Genomic DNA, 22458 nt, shown 5'->3' on the forward strand with positions numbered 1-22458 from the left:
TGTTGTTTCTGTTACTCTCAACACACAAACTGGTTGTAGTTTGTCATCCAAACTAACCTCGAGTCTAAAACGGAATTCAGTAACATAAACGACACTTTCTTCAATGCATTTGACCATAAAGCTAAACCAAGACTGACCCAGTAAACGGTAGTACAGCAAATCTATGCACTAGTCTGTTTATTATATTTGGAAAATCCAAGTTTACATTAGTTTTGCACAAACCTCCTGCACTCCAGTACACACTGTGGTGAGTACTGCGAACTCTCTTTGTTCTGAGTGTTGCTACAGTGTGTCTGTGTGTTTGCATGACATGCTGTTGTTGAAGATTTTGGTGTGTGTGTTTGTGTTTGGATGCCCAGTTTGGGGTCGTGTAAAATAACTCCCATCTCTAATCTACCCTGTCATTGTAGACTATTGGGGAGATTCTAATTACAGTGAAATCCTGGACTTGCATCTGGGCGGTATGTATTTCAAATCTCGCTTTAAAACTAACCCAATAGCTAACCCAATCTCTCCTTCCCCTACTTGTTTTACTACCTGAGCTTTGTACCCCACATGTCTATCTTCATTGTCTGGTGGATAGGTCGGCTTTTAGCCTTTGCACTGTTTGTGCTCTTAAACCCATTCCCGTCCACCTTCCTCACTGGATTTCTAGTCGTTACTATTGTGACATCAGAGATCAGACACTGTTTCTAGAAAGATCATCTTTGATCTCCATGAAGTTATGAATAAAGTATGAGAGTAACTGGTATTTGTCAGTTCTTGTATTGCAGATTGTACATTACAGACTGCGGCAAATATATGAGCACAAGAAGAGGAGAAAAAACTGTATTTTCAAAGAAAAACTGGAAACTATACATTATGCAATACATTGATGGTAGTAGAACTGATCCAAATTTCTCCAATGACAGGGTGAAGTTTTTTAGACAAAGTCTGTGTGAAACTATGTAGCTGGGATGTCCCAATATGGCTTTTTTGTCCCGGTACAGAGCCCCAGTCCAATATTTTATTAAATCTGCTAAATTCATTCCATCTTTAAAGCTACCATGTTTTCAGTAATAAAGTGCACTAAAAGAGCACACTACATGTCAAGAATATTTCAGTCTCTTCTGTCTGTTTTTCGCTGCAACAAATATTTTGTCCCAGCAGGAGTTTCTGCAGGACAGCTTGAGCAGGCTCCTCCAACATGGAAATAACTGGGTTATTGAAGCTAGTATAGCGTTCTGACAACACATCACCTAAAATTTCCAAAGCTCAATCATTTGTCAGCTTTAATAAGCTTTTTCCCACATAGTTGCATAAAAAACCCAAACTTTAGTGTTTTATTGGGATTATATGTGACAGATCAACACAAAACAATGCATAATTTCCGCTTTTACTTGCAGAAATCTGATAAGTGTGATATGCATATGCCATCAGGACTCTCATACCCCTAAATAAAATCCACTGCAGCCACTGGCCCTTGGAAGTGACCTTTTTAGTGAAGAAACTCCATCGGTATGTGACTAAATATCAGTCTAAATGGAGCTGTTCTGTTTCTGGCCTCAGAGGTTTGTTGGAGAACATTAGAGAACAAACAGCATCATGAAGACCAAGGAACCCAGCAGACATGCCAGGGAGAAGGTTCTGGTTCAGTTTAAAGCAGGGTTAGGTTCTACAAGCTTTGAACGTCTCACAGATCCCCGTTCAATCCATCATCTGAACATGAATATGAGGATGGACCAACTGCAGACCAACCAAGATGTGGAGGTCCACCTAAACTGGTTAACGCTGTCTTAGCCTGGCGTGCCAGAGAACTCTGGGGGAGCTGCAGAGATCCACTGTGTACCCATTACAATCTGTTGATCATCAATAGTCTACTCCACAACTCTGGCCTTTATAAAAGAGTGGCGAGAAGAAAGAAATGGTTGAAAGAAATTCATAAGAAGTCCTGTTAACAGTTTGGCTCAAACCACATTGAGGAAACAAAACAGGCTCTCTGGTCAGACCTTTCTGGTAGATCCTTTTGGCCTATATGCAAAGGCTATGTAGAGTTATAATCCCAAAAGACCTGCAGCTGTCACTGAAGCAAAAGATGAATCTACAAAGTGTTTTCACAGGGGGCCTGAACGCAAAGGCCAGTCACACTTCTCAAATTTTTATTAGTCAAAAATGTAGAAAATTGTGGACTAATTTGTGTTGGTTTGTCAAATTTAATCCTGGCAAAATATATAAACATTTGGGATTGCAATATAACAAAATGTGGAAAAGTACAAGTGGAATGAATGCTTTTGCAAAGATCACCATAGTCATATTCAATTAATCAAAATGTCTTCTGATGAGGCTCGTTCATCAGATTAAAAGTTCCTTTTGAAAATAATAACCTTTAAGCAGGTATTAAACATACTAATAATTATTGACACATTTCTGTATTAAAAGTTTTTTTTTATTGGTCTGATATAATATTCTAATCCTAAATTTCCTGTTTTCATTTGCTGTAAGAAGAAAATTGTCATAAACAGATATAAAGGCTTGAAAACATCAGGCATGGATCTATATAACGTACGTCACACAGTGATGGAGTTACTGGAATAAATTAACTTTTTAATAATATTCACATTTTTTGAAAATGACTGTGATTTGACACAAACTCAAGTCTTGCTGATGCTGATAATGTTTTCATCCAGAGCGTTTAGCTAAAATGCTAAGCTAATATTAGCATTTTTGTTTGTTTTGATCATTTGGTTTGTTGCATGTTTCAGTTCGGTCCCAAAACTGAAGGAAAAGATTAATTTCCTGCTTCATAAACTCTCCTAAAATGCAGTGACTCATGTTTCAGCTGCTAAATGTCCAGCTCTGTCCTACAGAGAGCTGTCCGTCTCTGAGGACGCAGCAGCCAATACAATCTTTTTCACTGTGGAAATTATTGTAAAGGGTGAAATGACTTTGACTGTAAGAGGAAAACACAGATTTGTTTAGTGTTCAACTTCTAAAATAAAAAAGGCAACACAAAACATCCCTGCAGGGCTTCCTGGGGACAAAATCACAGACATTAAACCAACTGCAGGTTCTGGGAATAAGATTTTGTCATGAACTCCAATCGCCTCTTCCTTAAACAAAAACACTTAACCATTTATGCAGGAGCTACGCAGTTAAAACTGGAAGTTTTGTTCATCGTGCCCTAAATTTATGTGTTTTTCTGGTTCTGTCTCCAATAGATGCACTTTTCACCACTGTGTTCACCCCAAATGGTTCAGACTATTGCATGCGTATAATTCCACTGACAGGATTAGTAAAAAAAAAAAGAAGTATTCAGACATGGACCAACAGATCTTTTCTTTGAGGGTTTTAAATTTTAAAATGTGAAACGGAAGTACAAGCTTTATCTTTTAAAGAGATTATTTTTTTTAAAACAGACCACCAACTCATTTTACAAAGGGGATTTCAGATCTATGAGCTTCCATCAACCTGTTTGGACTGGTTCTAAAATTCACGTTCTTGTGATTAAATACATCCAATTAATGCAGTTTTCTGGCTTGTTTCATCTTAGCCTTCATTTCATAAATTTGCACATTTAAGATAGAATATATAAATTTTAAATGGACATGAAACCTAGCTCTCCCTCTTCACACACACACACAAATGCACGTACACACATCCACATCCATGTTTTACTATCTTTATGAGGACTTTTCAGTTACTTCCATTGACTTACACTCATTTTCCTTGATTTATAGAGCATGACCCTAATCCTGACCAGTTCATACCCTAATCCTGAACCTAAGCTCTGTCCCTAGAATGAAATTTGGAAAAACGAGGACCAGGAAAATGTCCTCACTTTGTCAAAATGTCCTCACTTTGCGATAAAAATACGATTTTTACTCAGCAGCAAGTACAAGAACACACACACACAGACCAAAAGCATTATATAACCTCCATGAGCTGACTCATACTAAACAGCTGGCCAGGCATTTCTACTCAGAAATCTATCCTGCTGTAGTTCTGCATTATATTTCTAACAGTTGCTTTCTCATACCTGCTCAGTTGCTTTATTCCCAGAGTGTTTATGTTGTGTGTCCTGATAGATCAGTGTTGTAACCCTTTAATCGCAGTGGCTGAGTCTAAAGTGTGGTTGGTACACAGTAGCTGTCTCTGTTTGTCTGGGTGAGACTTGATGTCCTGTCTGTTGTTGTCCTACAGAGCAATCCATCTTTTTCTCCACACGCCTCCTGTGAGTTCAGCAGTGTTTTTCCGAGAGTAGTTTTATTTAGTCAATGGAATCTCGGCAAGATGCAGGAGAAAGTTGTGTTTCGTCATGTTTGAGCCAGATCTGTGTAGTTTTATCCTGCTGCTTGCTGGCAGGTCAATGTGAAGAGATTTTAAAGGTGAGCATTTTAAAGTTCTTTGCGATAACAGGTGGACCAGAAGCGTGCTGTTCCATCTCCTCAAAACCAGCATGTTTTTCCATTTCTTAGCTGTTGGTCTCATGCACTATGCATGAATTCTGGGCATAGTTTTTGGTATTAGTTCCTGTTGTGCCAAGTCAACATTATTTATAAAGCATTTAAAGATGGCAGTAAAAAGGATTAAAAAAAAACATTAAGAAAATAAAATATTTACAGTTAAACATGGGAAAAAGTATCATTTAGATTGCACAACATGAAGATCAGATAAAACAATCTAATCCCACTTAAAATAGCATCCCATACTGGGTCGAAACCCAAGCCAAAGAGGTGCATCCTGAAAGAAGTTTTACAATAGCTGGTGAAGAAACCTTTTTTAATTTGTAATGGGAATCTGTTGCTTAATTTGCAAGTTGAATAGGGCAAAAAGCCCAATCCCTCAGAACTTGAGGTGTGTCCTCGGCCTTTCCAGCAACGACTGCTCAGCTGATGTGAGCAACCGAGTGAAAAGAGTGAAGGTGCAGCAGGTCAGAGAGGTACAAGGCGAGCAAAATCATTTAAAGCTTTAAAAACAAATGAAAGGAATTTACAATGAACTCAAAACTGATAGGCAGACAGTGCAGCGAGGATAAAACAAAAGTAATATGTTCTCTCTTCCATATACCACTTAAAACCTAGCATTCAGATTCTCACCTATGACCCCTCTGAAAAGTGTCAAAGACCAAATTTATAAAGGCTGTAAACAGTTTTGTTTCTGGTGCTGTGGGTCTGTAGTGGCGATATATTGTAGCTCATTTGCAGGGATGATGAATACGTTTTGCTACTGACTGCAGTGTATGTGGTTGCTTTATTGGAGTTATGTTTGAGCCTTTCAGGTGATACAAAAACCAATAATTTTTTCCTATATTCTGTCACTTAAATGTAGTTTTCCATAAAAATTAAATCAGATGAGTAAATTACTCTTGTACAGATAGAAATTTATTGAGCAGAAAATGCACTTCAAAGAAATATTTGCATAATTCAAAGAAGCTATTAAAAAGCCATTATGACTCCAATCTTTCCAAAACACACATCCTAAACTGCAGCCTTCCCTTTTTTCTCTGTGATAGTCTCTTGTTGTTATTATCCAGCATTTCATGCCCCCCAAAGCTCTTCAACCACTAACCGTAAAACCTCCTAACTATGTCGCAGACAAGCACCACATCCTTTTTATGTTGTCTCAGCAACACATTTTTTACATTCATTATTTGGACTTTTATTAAAGGAGCCCATGCTGTTTACGATCGTCCCTTTTTTCTTTGTAAAATCTTTTCAGTGGAATCAAATTATAAAAATAAATCCCAATTTGCACTTCAAAAGTCTCCGAACTTCAAAAGTCTCCACACTGGTAAGAAATTAGGCTGGATGGTCTAAACATATTCATGTAGGTATTAACTCACAGAGGCTCTTTAAAGACAAAGCAATTACCTGTGTATGTGAATGTGATGGATACCCTGGTGATCAGTAATGGCTGTAATTATGGTATTTAATCGTTTTATGTCCTTTGATAAACCTTGACCATATGTTGTAGGCTATTCCCATTTTGTTACTGACATAGGGAGCTGTTACCTAATTGAAGTTTATCTGCAGAGCTGCAAATGGAAGATCAAACGGGGGGGCTTATTTTCTTCCAGCTCATTCTTCTGGATTTGTTGTTTTCACTTTTTCCCTTCTGTGTTTTTACCCTTTTTCATTTCTCACACCACACAGCTTATCTCTCCCAGCTCTTCTCTTTAGGGGATTGGTCTTCTTCTCCCTATCTCTGTGCTGCTGTCCTCTGTTGACTTTTCAAAGTTGATATTTTCTTTTGTACCACACCCTTCTCCTTCCCCTTCCTTCCCCATCTTTGTGCTTCTGTGGTGTCCTGTTCTTTCTTCTACATCATCCTCTCATGCTTCCTTCTCCCTGGCCTCTGCACCATCTGTGTCCCTCCCTCACATTATTTCCCCCCCCCCCCCCGTCTTGTGGAAGTTGAGCCATTTGTGGGGATGCCTCGCCGAAGACCACTCTTCCTCTGCCCTTGCTGTTCCTCTGAAGGTAACATAACCTTGCCGCATGTATCAACAGTTGTGGCAGGTCGCCTTCTCAATCGTAAGGCTCTCCAGAACTGGGTTACTTCTTTTCGCCTATTTTGTGGTTTCATTTACGTTACCAAATGTACTCACTTTCCATCTTGAAGGACAATGACAGAAACAACAGTCACTGGCGATTATTCTTTTTTTTTAAATAAAAGTTTAAATTTATCAGTAAACTAGGTGCATACTAGATACCAAAGAACAATTTTTGTCCAAACTGGTTGGTGTGGTCAATAAAAGCAACCTTTGCAGCAGAGCAGATCATAAATGAGCAGATCATCATCAAAAGTCTTGAAGCACACAAACTGATTTATATCAGGCTTTGTAAAAGTTGTGTTGGGTGCCCACCTACAGGAAAACTAGACCGTTATCACCAATAAGGTGAGGAATTGTATTGGCTTTATTGTTTTATTGGTTTTAGGTTGTACATATTTGATACATAAATGTATAACTTGTGTGTAATCTACAGTGCTGTAAGCCTCCAGTTAACATGGATCCACCCTGCCTAAAACAATAAAAGAGTCTGTATACGTTTACATGACTGAGATCTTATTTTTAAGCACTTTTATATTAGTAGATATTTACATGCATAAGGTGAGCTTAGTTTAATGGGCACATAATTTTTAAGTTTTACTGTTCAGGTGTATTTAGGCTTGTAGCTCACAATAGTTTCCATCTCTAAAATCAAGAAAAATGTCAAACATGTGAGTGCTAAAAATCAAGCACTAGGCAGCCGAATAGGTGAAGATATTGCATCTAGAACACAAAGGTGTTAGCAAAGTATTAATCTATTTGAGTTCATAAAGTAAATATTTATATGTTTATTTCTCCAGTGAGGAGGAGAAAGTCAGGAGAAATGTATGTAGTGGGTTGGGTACTTAACAAACAGGCACTTTACAGAAGGATTTAAAAGCGCACCATGTTCGAATCCAGTCAACCTATAATTGGCATTGCAGTGGTGAATGACTATCGGTAATGACTGTAATTCAAAACAATAACATCCTGAAAGAATTCAGGTTAGACTTTGCCATTTTTACATCTGGTCTGACCAGAACTGTCACTTTGATGCTCACAGGCCTTAGAACATTCCCACGAGAACAGTTTCAGTAAAATACATTATATTAGGGGCCCATGCAGTGAATGTGTAAGTCTCACCTTTCTCCACATAATACCCGCGGTTACAATGTTATTCAGAGGACACCATCTGTCACATTACACAGACTGTTTAGGCCGGCCTCTAGTCTATCTCACATGTTTGATCACTTTAAGCTAATGCTGTTCTTGCAGTCAAATGTTCTCTCTCTCTGGATTAATCTCAGACAGAAACAAACTATGTTGCTATTGGTTTAAAATCCTATTAAAGGATATCAGAGTAAAAAAAGCATTATCATTAGGAAAGATATTTTAAAAACCTTTTTAAATTTTGCTTTGGGTATTAATTTTATTTTATCAAATTTCAGATTTTACCCAAACCGGGTGAATTTTTGCTTCATGGCAGGTTTTAAGCTAATATATTAGCAATTAGCATCTTAGCTATTTACAGGTGCACACTAACGGCCTGTAGCAATTATTTTAGGATTAATCATTTAATGTTATTATAATAATGGTGTTAGCTTATGGAATATCAGTTCATGTTACCAGCTTTTCAGAACCTGTTATCTTGGATCAACCTCTGGACACATTAGCGCACATGCTAATTAAGCTTGTTCTGCCTCTTTAGCTTGATTATTTGGGTTTGCAACATCAAAGTCAGAGCCAACCATTACCTGTTCCTGTCATCTCGATGTAGGAAGAACCGTTCAACAGTAACAAAACATAATGCAGCTTCCAACATTTCTCAGCAAACAGAGATCCTGGTTTAAAATGTAGGCTGAGAAAAAAAATCCGTTCATTAATCCTGAAACGTTGCAGTAAAATCGAGGGAAAACTATTAGCACACATTTGTAATCAACAGCATGTTTCCTGTTGATGTTTGGCTAAATTGGATTTATTTATCCCTTTTGTTGTTGCTGTTGTGGATTCTGCTGTTCAAATATGCAAATACCTTTTTATACTGATACCTGCAAGCTTCTGGGCAAGTGTGTATTTGAGGGCTGATAAAGTTGCATGGTGTGACAGTTTGATATAAACAATCAGGTCTTACCCACAACAAGTCTTAAAGTTTAATGCGTCGTCTGGTTTGTATCTGCATCTAACAGCTGTGAGTTTAACTATGCCTGACCTTTCAATCTGTGAGGAAACTTGGCTTCATTTTTGTGTTGAATCTATGTTTTTTGTTCAAATGTTGCTGTTTTTTCCCAGATTTCAGCAACTATATGCTGGGGGTTGGTGGTGGTGGAACAATACTGTTGTTTAGGAGAGAAACAAATGCAGAATAGGTTAGAAATATCTGTCTTGATTTCTTAATTGTTCTGCTTTCAGTTTGATGCTCTGCTCTTCAGTGTGAGCTGCTCTTCCTCAGCTTTGTCTGTCTTTGTTCTTTTTCTGTCAATAGCAATATTCCCTCCTGGAGACCAAAGCCATGCAATTTATTTGTGTACGATGTTTGTTTTTCTTTTCATTTTGCAAGAGCCGCCTCTAACCCAGCTAAGTGTGTCTTGCTGCATCAACGATTGCCTTCTGGTATTTCATAGAAACCGCTTCGCTCCACCTACTGCAGTAGGATAAATGAAAAGTTTCATTGCTTATATGTTGGGGTGTGTTATACCAGCATCACATGTCTCCAAGCATGCTGCATAGTCCGGTCTTCTCTGCAGAACAAAGCAGGAATAAAGAGGGGAATGTAGCTCTTCTGAATGCAATGCATGATCCCAGTGGCGCTGGAGCAAACTAAATACAAGGCATGAAGTTTTTACTTGGTCTCTATTATGAGTCATTCCATAAACATTTAAACCTTTTAATAGTACATCTGTAAAGACCAGATAGCATTTCTTAGTTTTACCCCTTGAACCGCTTTGCATTAATGAGACCTAAAAGGATTTTATTTCAGTTTGTCAGGCTTTATATGAGCAGAGCAGGATGAATATTTCCATAGCTCCTAGTTAAAATTCCAGTAATTTAAATTTAGCATGGTAAAACATATCCAGACTTTTTCCACTTTTTAAATGTGATGTAAGTCATGTACAGCACTACTCCCACATCTTGACTCAGTAATATTTGCCTCCTCTACCTGTCAGAAGGTTTCCAAACCTATCAATAGGACATCTTTTGTCCATTTCTCTGCTCAGGTGACCCCACACATTTACTGTTATATTTATTTCTGAATTCTAGCAAAGCCGTTCCATTTTTAATTCATTTCATCTGAAGCAGAATAACCCCAGAGCATGATCCTGCCATCCCCATGTTTCACAGTAGGTACGGAGTTTTTTCTGGTGATGCGTAATGCTGTTTGTGTGCCAGACATACATTTCGGCATTGTCCTAAAGTTCAGACCATGACAGATTAGCCTGACCTGGATGTTGCATGTTGTCTCTGTCACTACTCCCTTATCCAGACATATGGAGAATACAGCAGATTGCTTTCACGTGTAGAACCTACCAATGACTCTTAGAGATTCCTGCAGCTTCTTCAGTGTTTGTGTCCTTGTGTTTTCATCAAATGTGGGAAAATGTCCAGTTTTTGTTACTGTGGTCTTGCATTTTAGAGAATTTAAGTACACCCTTTCATCAAACTTTTTGACAGGTGGGTGGGACTTCCGGTGAGGGCGGGATTTCCGGTGGGGGGCATATGGGCGCCATGTGGTTGCCACGTGGGCAGGAGGTCACGTGGTCAAGCAGGTGGTGTGTCCAAGGGGGGCGTAACAGTGGATGCTGATTGGTTGTCGTCATTAGGGGCAATACCTTAAATGAGTCAATTAAAACACAGGGGTGTGTTTGTTATAAATAGAACAAGACAAATATGGTATTATCGGAAACTGTTTGGCATCAGCACCAATTAAAAATAGAGGGGGTGTGTTTGTAAGCATCGTTAAACCTTGAATAACCCAATGAAAACAATAGGGCGTGCCTTAGTGTTTACTTTAAATACAGAGATAAAACTCTGCACTTTACATGCAGCATTCGTTGGAAAAAAAAGGACAACCGTTCAACAATGGCTAGAGTTAAGAGAGTTTATCGTCAAGCGGAGGAGAAACGCAACGCGTGCCAAGATGATGATGATGAACAAGCAACTGCATCATATACTTCCTCAACGGAGATACCTATCGGAATTCCCGTCGTGACATACTCTACCGATGATGAGGATCCAAAATCAACTTCAACAACCATGGTTGAAAATCAGACCTCGGTTCGGCCAAGAGGTATGTCAGTTCTGTGCGAAACCCCAGTGACCGTCTACCAGTATTCATCCCGTGAATTGAATGCTCCTAAGAAATCAACATACTACATCTGCAGGGTACAAAGACCCCCGTTCAAGACTCTGCAGGAAGAATGGTCTTTGGAGCCATATGGCCTGGTTGGCAGCTGGGGTTATATTTTCATGTATGAAATAGGAGAGCTTTGCCTGTATCAATTGGATCAAGACGAGGTATTTAATGGATCACTGGCTCTGTGTACACTCACCCACAGCGACTGGGCTGTGTTAAAGCTTGCAATCCCGCACCTTAATGATAGCCCTGAAACAGTCTCAAGGCAGGAGAGGGAGAAAGAAGAAGAAGAAGAAGAAGAAAATGAACTGTCTCCTCGACCTGTAAAACGGGCGAGAATGTTTCATATACCATCCGATGTTGAAATAGCTGAGAGAGAACCTCTCTTTAGCGCAGTGTGGGGGTCAAAAACCACAGCAAATGGCCGCTGGTCTTTTCGGGCAAGCAGACGCAGGAACAACCGGACGAGTCCCTCAGATCTGTTTGTGTTGGAGGCTTTCAATCAGGACTGCGGCGTATTCAAGACAATGCTGGCTCTGCCGTTTGAAGCTTGGGCAGAGAAGATGAGTGAAATTGGACATCGTCTTTCCGACCTTTTCCAAAAGTCACGAAGTTGGATCGATGTCATGTCAGTGAAAAAAACGCTGACGTTTCCTGTTTTACGTTTAGAACGAACCCTCTTCTGAGGACACGCCCCTTCCTATGATATATATACGGGGGGATAACTGCAAGCTCACAGACACTGAGAATCGTATCATGAGAATGAGTGGACCGACACCATACAGGGATCTCTACAACCACCGAGCAGAGATCCACTTCTCTCCTGAGCACGATGAAAGCTTCAACATTGGACCATATCATCCGCCTTCCCCTGACCTCTTCTCACCATCCACCTCAACATCCTCATTCTCAGAAAACCACTACAGTCCTGCATCACCTACAGGATACAACATGAAATATCTACCGCTTTCTCCAGACCTCTGCTCACCATCACCGCTATTCATGGCTGAGTCTGTAGACGCGAATGTCCTGCCTGAAGACATGAAGGTGGTCGTGGAGGAGGAGGTAGCCACCGGCTACTCACCCTCTACCGAAGCCCCTACACAAACCCTGGAACCGATGGAGGACCCTCAGCCTTCAGCAGAGGATGAGAGTAACCAGGAGGACGAAATTGACGGTTGGTTCTCAACCACCCTCATCAATACGGTGAAAACAGCGATACTTCATTTATTCAACATAACCTCTTTGAACTATCTCAGAGAAACCTGCTATGGATGTATAACGAACCACCCAAGCCAGCGTCAACACCATTGCCTGGAGGTACTGGGGGAGGATTATTACCAAGTCAACTTTCAACGCATCGTACGACGACTCGTAACCCCCAAACTCATTCCTGCTATTCAGAATCTTCTGGTACTTCGAAGCATACAAGCGGATGACTTCAGAGTGAAGACGATTGCCAAGACGGTTTTATATGAACTGAAATCGGTACAAGGCATCCACAGTGCAATAGCGCACGTTTATGATCGCATGGTCGATGAGAAACATCTCAAACAACTTAACTCTGTTTCAGAGTGCTATGGACTGACAAACTGATCTCACATGTTTGATGACTTGTTGTATCATTTTTTTCTTTTTTTTTTTTTTTTTTTCTTTTTTAGTATTCCAGTACTTTAGTTAATCTGCATTATATGATTTTTCTTCTTTTTTCTTTTTACTATTAAATACAATTAAAGTAGGAACATAGTAACCTTTCCCAAAAAGTGTTGTTTAAAAAGCTAGTAGTGTTTGAATTCATCTGCATTAATCTGCATTTTATCTGATTTTGTTTTCTGGTTGTTTTTTGTTTATATTAAATACAAAAAATAAAATAAAATAAAATAAGGATAAATCTACCCTCCTGTGTGTTTTTTCTCATTATTTAACAAGTAATCGGCAGAGATGGCAGGAAGACGGCTGATGAAGAAAGTATATTATAGCCCTTCAAATCCGGGAAGTTTTGGGGGTGTAGATAGGCTGAGGAGGGTTATGCAAGATGAAACGGGAAAGAAGGTTGCGGTTGAAAAAGTTAAAGATTTTTTATCAGGAGAAGATACCTATACTCTACATAAACCTGCAAGAATAAAGTTCCCGAGAAACAGAGTTTTTGTCACAAGACCATTGAGGCAGTTCCAGGCTGATCTCTGTGACATGCAAGCTCTGGCCATGGAAAATGATGGTTATAATTATTTATTAACAGTCATTGACATCTTTTCAAAAAGGGCGTATGTACGAGTTTTGAAGAGGAAAACAGCCGCTGAGGTGGTAAAGGCATTTGAATCAGTTTTTACAGAAAGTCAGATTCCCAAAAAACTTCAGACTGATGCCGGTAAAGAATTTTTTAACAAGAAATTTAAAGTTTTAATGGAGAAACACGGTATTGAACATTTTGCCACAGCGAGTGAAGCAAAAGCTTCAGTGGTCGAGAGATTTAACCGCACATTAAAAACAAGGATGTAGAGATATTTTACAGCTAACAATACCCGGCGGTACGTCGATGTACTGCAAAACCTAGCTAGAAGCTACAACCATTCCTACCACTCCAGCATTAAAATGAGCCCTATGGAAGTGACCCCTGAAAATGCCTTTCAAGTGTTTCAGAATCTGTATGATGTCAAGTCCAACAGATATTGCAAGGACTCAGTGACAACGTTTAAACAAGGGGATCTTGTCAGAATATCCAAGGTCCGTGGAGTGTTTGACAAAAAATACGAACAGAGTTTTACGGATGAAGTGTTTACAGTGTATGAGCGGATACCCCGTTCTCCTCCTGTATACAAACTCAAAGATTTGGATGGAGAACCTATCGAGGGTTCCTTTTACGCTGAGGAACTTCAAAAAGTAAAAATATTTAACGACAAGATGTATCAAGTGGAAAAAATATTAAAACGACGTACGGTCAAGGGAGTCAAACAGGTTTTTGTAAGCTGGAAAAACTGGCCTGAGAAATTCAACAGTTGGATCAAGTTTGATGAACTTCGAAACGTATAAAAAAGGTTTGCACTAAACCTCACAGTTGACACAGCATCATGAACCGTCAGGTAGAGGATGATGGCTTTTACGTTACTCTTCCATCTAATGCTAGCATGGAAGTGTTTAAAAATAATACCAGTTCAAGTTTCCGTGTAAATTTAGCTCAACATATTGATTTAGAAGGCCAATGGATGGTTGCATTAGCCGAGATTTCATACCCTCATACATGGCATAATTTACCGGATTATGATGCCTACTTTGAATGGAGGAAGGTTGGTGATGTGGAGATCAATACGCAAAGGATCAGAAGTGGCTACTATAACAGCGTTGTTCAACTCGAGACAGAGATGGAAATGTTTTTCAAAAAATTGAAATCGGGTTTACGCATTAAATTCAGCAAAGTTCAAAAGAGATTTGCATTTCAAGCAAATAGTCCGTATGAAATACGCTTCTTCAGCACTCTAGCTTATATGATTGGCGTGAAACCAGGGGAATGGATTCATGTTTCTGAACCAAAACTGGCTCCTTTTCCGGCGGATATAAAGGCTGGTTTCTATCACCTATACTGTTACAGCGACGTGGTCAGCCCACAAATAGTAGGCGACACTTTTGCACCTTTACTGCGGACCGTCAAAGTACAAGGCACATTCAGTGATATGATTACTCAGACGTTTAACCCCGCCCACTACCTTCCAGTCTCCAGAAGACATATTGAAAATATCAATATAGAAATTAAATCGGACCAAAACGTTCCTGTAAATTTCGTCTATGGAAAGACCGTCATAAGACTACACTTCAGACCGGTGATATCACAACGTAGCCTGAGATAAATTTTATTTGTATAAACTATTCCAGAGATATGTATATAACCTCTAAGGTTGATTGGTTATCATTCATATTACGCTGGTCATTCAACACTGCATCAAGCAGGCAAGAGAGAACATGGCACATCTAAGTCTGAGACGTGATCCAAATCGCTTTGTAAATTACTATGTAAGTCAATCAGGCGGTAATCTGCCAGGGTTTTATGGGGCCCCGGTCATGTACGGACGCGGAATTGGATCATTATTTTCAAAATTATTCCGCTTCGTATCCCCTCTGGTTAAAAAAGGATTTGCAATTGCAAAACCCCATCTTAAAACGGCTGCATCAAATATCGCTTCGGATGTCATCGGTAGAGCCGTGAGTAAAATGAGTGGTTCTGCACACATCGACGGTCAAGAAGGTTCAGGAATTATGGTTTTATCCAAAAGACCCAGAACAAGACCCCCTGGTGATCGTTTAAGGACGGTTAAAAAACAACGACAAACGCGAAAAAGGAGATCAGTCGCAGCTGACAAACGAAGAGGAAGGAAGTCATCCGCAAGTTTTGATATATTTAAATAATGGCTCTTTTACATAACAAATCATCAGAGTGCACGCTGGCAGAGTTGGACTTATTTTCTGCCCCGATGACGCAGCTATCGATCGAAGATAAAATTTACACCGAGATCCAGCCTTTATCAGTAATCACTGATGGAGGGCCGATCGAGTTTTTCATTCCGGGAGACGGAGAAAAGTATCTGGATCTCAACGATACGCTGTTGCATCTCAGAGTGAAAATTACTAACGAGGATGGAACAAACCTGCCGGATGATGCACCTGTAGGGCTCATCAACTACCCGTTAAACACCATCTTCAGTCAGTGTGACGTCACTCTCGGAGATCGAATGATTTCACAATCCAGCGCTACACATCCATATAGAGCCATGATTGAGACATTGTTAAACTTTTCTGAGGATTCTTTAAAAACCCAGTTTAGCTCTGGTCTTTTTTATAAAGACACTGCAGGTGCTCTGAACTCTATTGTTACAACTAACGGCCCTAACCAAGGTCTTAACAGCAGAACAGGCTTTACGGCAAATTCCAGGGAGGTACATCTCCTAGGCCCCCTGCATGCCGACATATTTTTCTGCGAGAGACTTCTTTTAAACTCTGTTGACCTTAAAATTAAACTTACAAGAGCCAACGATGCCTTTTGTCTCATGGCCGCAAGAGACTCCACTTACAAACTCAGGATATTAGGAGCATCTCTTTTTATCAAAAAAGTTACTGTCTCTCCAGCTGTACGACTGGGGCACGCTTCAGCTTTAATGAAAGCAAATGCTCTGTATCCACTTTCACGTGTGAATGTAAAAACATATTCCATCCCTGAAAATTCAAGGGTATGCAACCAAGAGAATCTTTTCTTAGGCATCTTTCCCAAGTATGTGGTGATTGCGTTACTGGATCATGACGCTGTGTTTTAATTGACTCATTTAAGGTATTGCCCCTAATGACGACAACCAATCAGCATCCACTGTTACGCCCCCCTTGGACACACCACCTGCTTGACCACGTGACCTCCTGCCCACGTGGCAACCACATGGCGCCCATATGCCCCCCACCGGAAATCCCGCCCTCACCGGAAGTCCCACCCACCTGTCAAAAAGTTTGATGAAAGGGTGTACTTAAATTCTCTCATTTTCTCCAATTATTTATGATTGTCCCTACTATACAGTGGTATATACTGTCAATATATATAATGCCGTGGCTATTTTGTAACCTTCTTCTGACTGGTACCTTTGGTCAATGAGATCCTGTTGATCCTTGGTAACCTTTATGCGAATTACGGCTGAACTTATATAATGTAACTGATGGCTGTTTTGAAGTGAAGAAAGCTGAACGAATTCAGTCAGTTTGTTTCAAATTTGTTTCACCAAAGTATAATCTTAACTGTATGCATTGAGGTTATTGCAGCTATTTGATACTTTACCTCCTAACACATTTTTTGTTTTAAGTTGAGTTGTATAGGATTTATGTCACATTAAAGGTGGAAAAAGCTTGAAAATGATCTATTTTGCTTTTTATTCTTTAAGTCTCAAAAACCTGCTGTTGTTTACACAGTATTTCCTGTTAGGAGGAGGCAGCTGCATGTAGCACGCAGGCCAAACTGGGTAATACAAACTCAACAATGCAACAACAGGAATCTTTGTGTGTGGGGATGTGTGTGAATGTGGGTTGTTTGTTTTGCGTGTGTGCGTTTAACTAAAGTGCATACATAGACTAAACCACTAGCCCAACTCCCCTCTCTGCGTGCCATCATCATGTATGGCCCGACTGAGCACGTTGGTGTTGAGTTCCTTCTTCCACCCCACCGTTCCTCGGCAAGGACATCCTGGCTTGGCTGTCTCTGTGCCTGTCTCAGTCCTTGTCTGTGTGACATTCCCGTCATCTGGTCGCCATTTGGGTCCTCACTTCCACTCTGTGCTTCCTCCTTCCCTCCAGGTATGGGCAAGAAGGATGATCCTAAGCTAATGCAGGAGTGGTTCAAGCTGGTGCAGGAGAAGAACGCCCTGGTCCGCTATGAGTCCGAACTCATGATATTGTAAGTAAATTAATGTTTAATAATTCATCAAATCTGCCTTGCATCCATAGAAGATGCCGCTAAAAGATGCTCCATTGGAATGTGACAAATGTTTTGCAAACCATTCCCTTGGTTGTTTAAGTTAATTGTTTTATCTTATGTTCTTACATCCTAAAAAATACTAAAATAAAGAGCAGAATGTGCCTTTAGCTTTTTACTTTCAGTGTTCTACAATACTGGCCTTTTCAGAAAAGACCCGAGAAAGTAAAGCCTTCTCAATAGTTGGAAGTCTGATGTTATCCATTCTACAAGGTCTAAACGTGTTGCTAAGCAGAACTAGTGATGAGGGAGTTTTATTTCTCTAAGATATGTAACTGATGAATCCTGAGTTTTCTTGCAAATGAGTGTAAAAGTTCAGACATACGGTGCCTTGCAACAGTAGTCCTACCCATTAACATTTCCCCACTTTGTCATGTTACACAATCTAATGAATTATGTTAGGATTTTATGTGATAAACCGACACTAAGTTGTGCATAATTGTTAAATTAACGAAAAACAATGCATAGTTTTCAAGTTTTCTTGTTTCCAATCTGAGAAGTCTGCTTTAATATTTGCCTCCAATTACTCTGATACCCCCACATAAATTCCTATCAACCAATTGTCTTCAAAAGTCTCCAGATTGGTAAACAGTGTATTTCTCAATGTAATTCATGCTGTGGGGATAGTTTTCTTCAGCTGGAGGAAGGATGGAGCTAAATCCAGAACAATCCTGGAGCAAACCCTGTTAGGGGCTGCAGAAGACTTGAAACTAGGGTGGAGATTCACCTTCCAGCAGGATAACAACCCTAAACATACAGCCAGAGATACTAGGGATGGTTTAGATCAAAGCACATTCATGTGTTAGAATGGCATAGTCAAAGTCCAGACCTGAATTGTGTTAGTCTATCACAAACAATCCCAATGAAATACGTTAAAGTCCAGCGGGTATAAATACTTTTGCAAATCACTGTAGCTCTCATCAGGGATCCTCTAGGAAGTAAATATAAAAAGTAATGGGTGAAGCAACAATGTTTTCTAAAAACACAAACTCATATTCAAAGGAATCTGGGCATATTGGTTGACACAATGATACGTTAAATCAGTAGAAGAAGGGCTGTGATGTCATATGAGTTGTGTTAGATTTAAATTTCATCCAGATTCTAGAAGTTAAAAGGTTTTAGTCATCATCGTCTTGTATTTCTACAAAATCGTCTGGTTGGACAAGATTTTTCTTCCCACAAAGCCTTCGGATGGGTCAAGGATTCGGCAGCCATGTTTATTCATGTGGCCACAAACGTCATGTTTCACTGTCTGCCAGTAAATATTATCGTCCCGAGTTCTGAACTAGGGATGACTCAGTAGTTCATAGATAAAAAAAACAGTCAGGGTTTCTTCTGTTCAGTTTTTATTTAATCACTGCATTCTTTTATGAGAAAACAATTCCTCTAGCTATCTGTTCACTGAAATAAATGTATTACGTTCTCAAACAAATTCATTTAATTATGCTGTTATCTTGTTATATGTTCTGAAAGCTTCTGGATTAGGCATTTGTCTTCTTTTGAAGAGCCAATAACTATTTATTGAATTTGCTTGGAAACCATAGATGCTAAAAGGTTTATGCGTCCTTGCAAAAGTTTTCACACCCCTTGAACTTTTTCACATTTTATCGTCTTACAACCACAAACTTCAGTCTGTTTTAAGCAGATTTCACGACAGACCAAGCTTGTTTATTCAGTACGGTTTATTCTGATAGTATAATTTTATCTCAGTATAATGAACTAACAGCATCATGAAGACCAAGGAATCCAGCAGACAGGTCAGAGAGGACATTCTGGAGAACAGCTAAAGTGGGAGAATCTGTTTTCAGGACAATTCCAGCTGAACAACAACCATAAACATACAGCCAGAGATACAATACATGGTTTAGATCAAAGTTCACGTGTTAGAATAGCCTAGTCAAAGTCCAGACCAAAATCCAACTGGGAATCTGACTTAAAAATCCAATAATAGGCAAATCTTTCAGTCTCTGAACGTTCAAAGCTCCTAGAGACGAGATCTGCTAGAATTGACCTGAAGTGTGTTTTTACAAAGTATTGGTCGGGGGGCTGAATACAAATTCTCACCACACTTTTCAGGTTTTATTCCTTTAGAAAAAAAGAGAGAGTGTCATTTTTATTCCCATTTATAATTATGCTCAACTTTGGGTTGATATTTTACAAGAAGTCCCAATACTATAATAATTTGAAGTTTGTTCTGCTAATCAAATACATGTTCTTGCAAAGTCATCAAACATTTTTAACTGTCTCATTTTGTGACGTTAAAACCTCAAACTTACTTTGTTCTCACTTATTTTGTCTCCAAGTGCCAGAGAGCTGGAGCTGGAGGACCGTCAGAGCCGACTGCAGCAGGAGCTCAGAGAGCGAATGGCTGTGGAAGGTGAATCTTGTTTGTCTCATTCCCTCGAACCGTAATCCCAATCCTGTGCTGCCCTACTCCGGATGGTTGCTTCTCTGTTGTTTCCAAAGTCTTTTAGGGGGACGCTTAGAAGGGAAGAGGTTTAGGCTTCACTAGGAAATACACCAACAAACATAAACTTAATTTTAAACAAAAACTAATGTTGAAAGTCTGATACACTTGAAACAACGGAAAAAAAATCTTGATAGGTTACAGAGTGTAATATTTATACTACTGTACCAAAAAAATAAAAATGTTGGAAGACAATAAATTAATACGACAATGATGCTTTAGATACATCATAATTTAAATAAAACTGGAAATACATGAAGAAATTGATCCATAGTTATTTGAACATGTCAATAAATTATTAAATAAATAATAATTGACGTTGTAGATGATATTTCAGTTCATCAAGTTGTCCCTGGTTTGTTGGTCGCTTCTTTAAATCTTGATGTCTCTCTATTCCCTTTCATCTGTACCCCGGTTGTCCCTTGCTCTCCCCAGACCACCTGAAAACCGAGAAGGAGCTCTCTCAGGAAAAGCAGATCTTGAATGAGATGCTGGAGGTGGTGGAGCAGCGCGATGCCCTTGTAGCCCTCTTGGAGGAACAGAGACTCCGGGAAAAGGAAGAGGACAAGGACCTGGAGGCTGTCATGCTCTCTAAAGGATTCAACCTCAACTGGGCCTAAAACCAGAGACATAATTGCTCATAAAGTTTGGAAAAAAATGGATTTGACAAAACAAACTGCACCCAAGTCCTCTGTACACAGACTTGAGCAAATGGTCTAGAACTGTCACACCTACAGCACTGAATGTGTAAATATGTTTCCAACACAACAAACACACCGTGGCTGCCTCTGACTCTGAAGCAGTCTGCAGCGTTTACAGATCCTCTGCCTGAAGGCAGTCCAGTTTAATCATTTCGCAGTTTAGTTCCTCTCCCTCTGTGTGGGAGGAGAACCGAGTACATATTTTCAGGTTTATCATCCCAGCCTTGAAGTGGATCCTTTCAAGCGGGGGGCCGTAGGGAGAATGTGGAAAGACTTCTCTTCTGACTCTATAAAGGGAAGACTGCAGTTCAGTCCTGCTGATAAAAAGAAATTGTAAAGGAAAAACTACAGTTTGTGTATAGATGTGTTGAGCAAGTCACATTTTCTGCAGGCGAGGGTCCTATCATTTCTGAAAAGGAAGCTACAGAGGCGTTGAAACTTTGAGCGACACAGTCAGGCTTTGTAGTCTGACATGCTCTGCTGTAGCTGCCTTTCTCTCCAGAGACTGAGTGTCATCCTAATGAACCACACATAAACCCTGAAAGGGGATGTTTTTTCTCTCTTTGGTGAGTCAACACTAAGAATCCAACTCTGGCCACCTTTTTTATGCAAGTTTTTTTTATGTTTGCTTTTAACAGATGAACACTTTTTCTTAGAATTCACAGGAGAGTACCCAGGATCTCATTATCTCGCACTTGTGCATAACCGTCATGCTTCCCTAAGATGCTGTGTGTTGGTAATTTGGCTGCAGGCACATACAGCGAAGGAACGTGACGTGTCCTTAATCATTTCGCAGACTCGATAACGCCGGGCCTCGTCGTGAGATGCCGTTTATGGTAAATCACACTGACAAAGTTTACACACGCTTGTTTGATATTGGATTGTCATTGATTCTGCTGTGGGATGCAGGACCAATACAGCTGTTGGAAAGAACAGTATTATCAGTGTGATCTCATACCAGCAGAGGTCTGTGAAGTTCCTGTCACTCACTTTGTGCCACAGCATGTTCTCAGTGGGTTTGCTGTGATATCTGCACTACAGAACAGTTGCACAACAGTATAATGTGATGAATACTGAATATTTGAACAAGATGCCTTTCCTAAGTTTTGTTTTCCACATTCAGGTTTTATTTAAATCCAGCTTGTTTGTTTTTAAGGTGGAACTAGATTTTAAGTCTATTTTAACTCCATTTTAGCACCAATCTGCTTCATGCAAATGATTTAAAAAGGGCCACAAGAAGAGTGCAAAATGTAAAATATGCAACTTGCTCCTAACATAACTGCATTATATATTTTTTGGCAACATTATAAATCCAGATAGCCTCCGCTTAGGGCAGAGGGTACATTTAAAAACCTGACGCGAGCTGTGGGTAAAACGTTACAGAACTTAAAAGACTGTTGTTTTAGGTGGTGTGTGAAACGTTTAAGTTGATTGTACTGATATTTATTAACACGTGTGGAAACTGTATTATATGTAAAGAAAAATGAATCCTAATTTGTAAAACTGTTCTGTTGACACAGAAATTGCAATGTAAATGCTTTATGTAGCTAAGATGCATAGGGGTGCTGGATGTATGCTGAAATAAAACAATGCAGTTGGTCTTTTCCATGTTTGGGGGCTGAACTCTGACCTCTTAAAGAGACAGTCCAGTTGTATTTTTATTCTCACTAATAAACGTACACTGAGAAGAAAAACCGCTGCTAGTGATGTATGGATTTCCACCAAAGGATTTCACAAAATGCAAACAGCTAATTCTGCTTTTGGTGAGGTTGGGTGGACGGCATCAAGACGGTCAAGAATGGTGCTGATCAGCTGACCTTAAAGTGACATAAACTATGGTGTAAATTATGGTGGATTATTGGCTTTTGACAGATTCGGACAGGGTTTATGAAGCCGTTGGCTGCATGTGAGTTGTCAGAACTTCAACTGTATGTC

General features: G+C 39.7%; 1 protein-coding gene across 1 annotated transcript in view; it reads left to right on the forward strand.

Moving 5' to 3' along the window:
- Nucleotides 1-22217, forward strand: part of mical3a (microtubule associated monooxygenase, calponin and LIM domain containing 3a) — an 82463-nt gene extending 60246 nt beyond the window's left edge. The window contains exons 42-46 of the mRNA XM_047387973.1: nt 6393-6458; nt 8991-9032; nt 17178-17277; nt 19659-19732; nt 20258-22217. Coding sequence (XP_047243929.1) covers nt 6393-6458; nt 8991-9032; nt 17178-17277; nt 19659-19732; nt 20258-20442 — 467 coding nt within the window. The 3' untranslated portion in view covers nt 20443-22217. The remainder of the gene's footprint in view (nt 1-6392; nt 6459-8990; nt 9033-17177; nt 17278-19658; nt 19733-20257) is intronic.
- The last annotated feature ends 241 nt before the right edge of the window (nt 22218-22458 follow it).

Source organism: Girardinichthys multiradiatus, chromosome 2 (assembly GCF_021462225.1).
Source record: "Girardinichthys multiradiatus isolate DD_20200921_A chromosome 2, DD_fGirMul_XY1, whole genome shotgun sequence".
NCBI classification, from domain to species: domain Eukaryota; kingdom Metazoa; phylum Chordata; class Actinopteri; order Cyprinodontiformes; family Goodeidae; genus Girardinichthys; species Girardinichthys multiradiatus.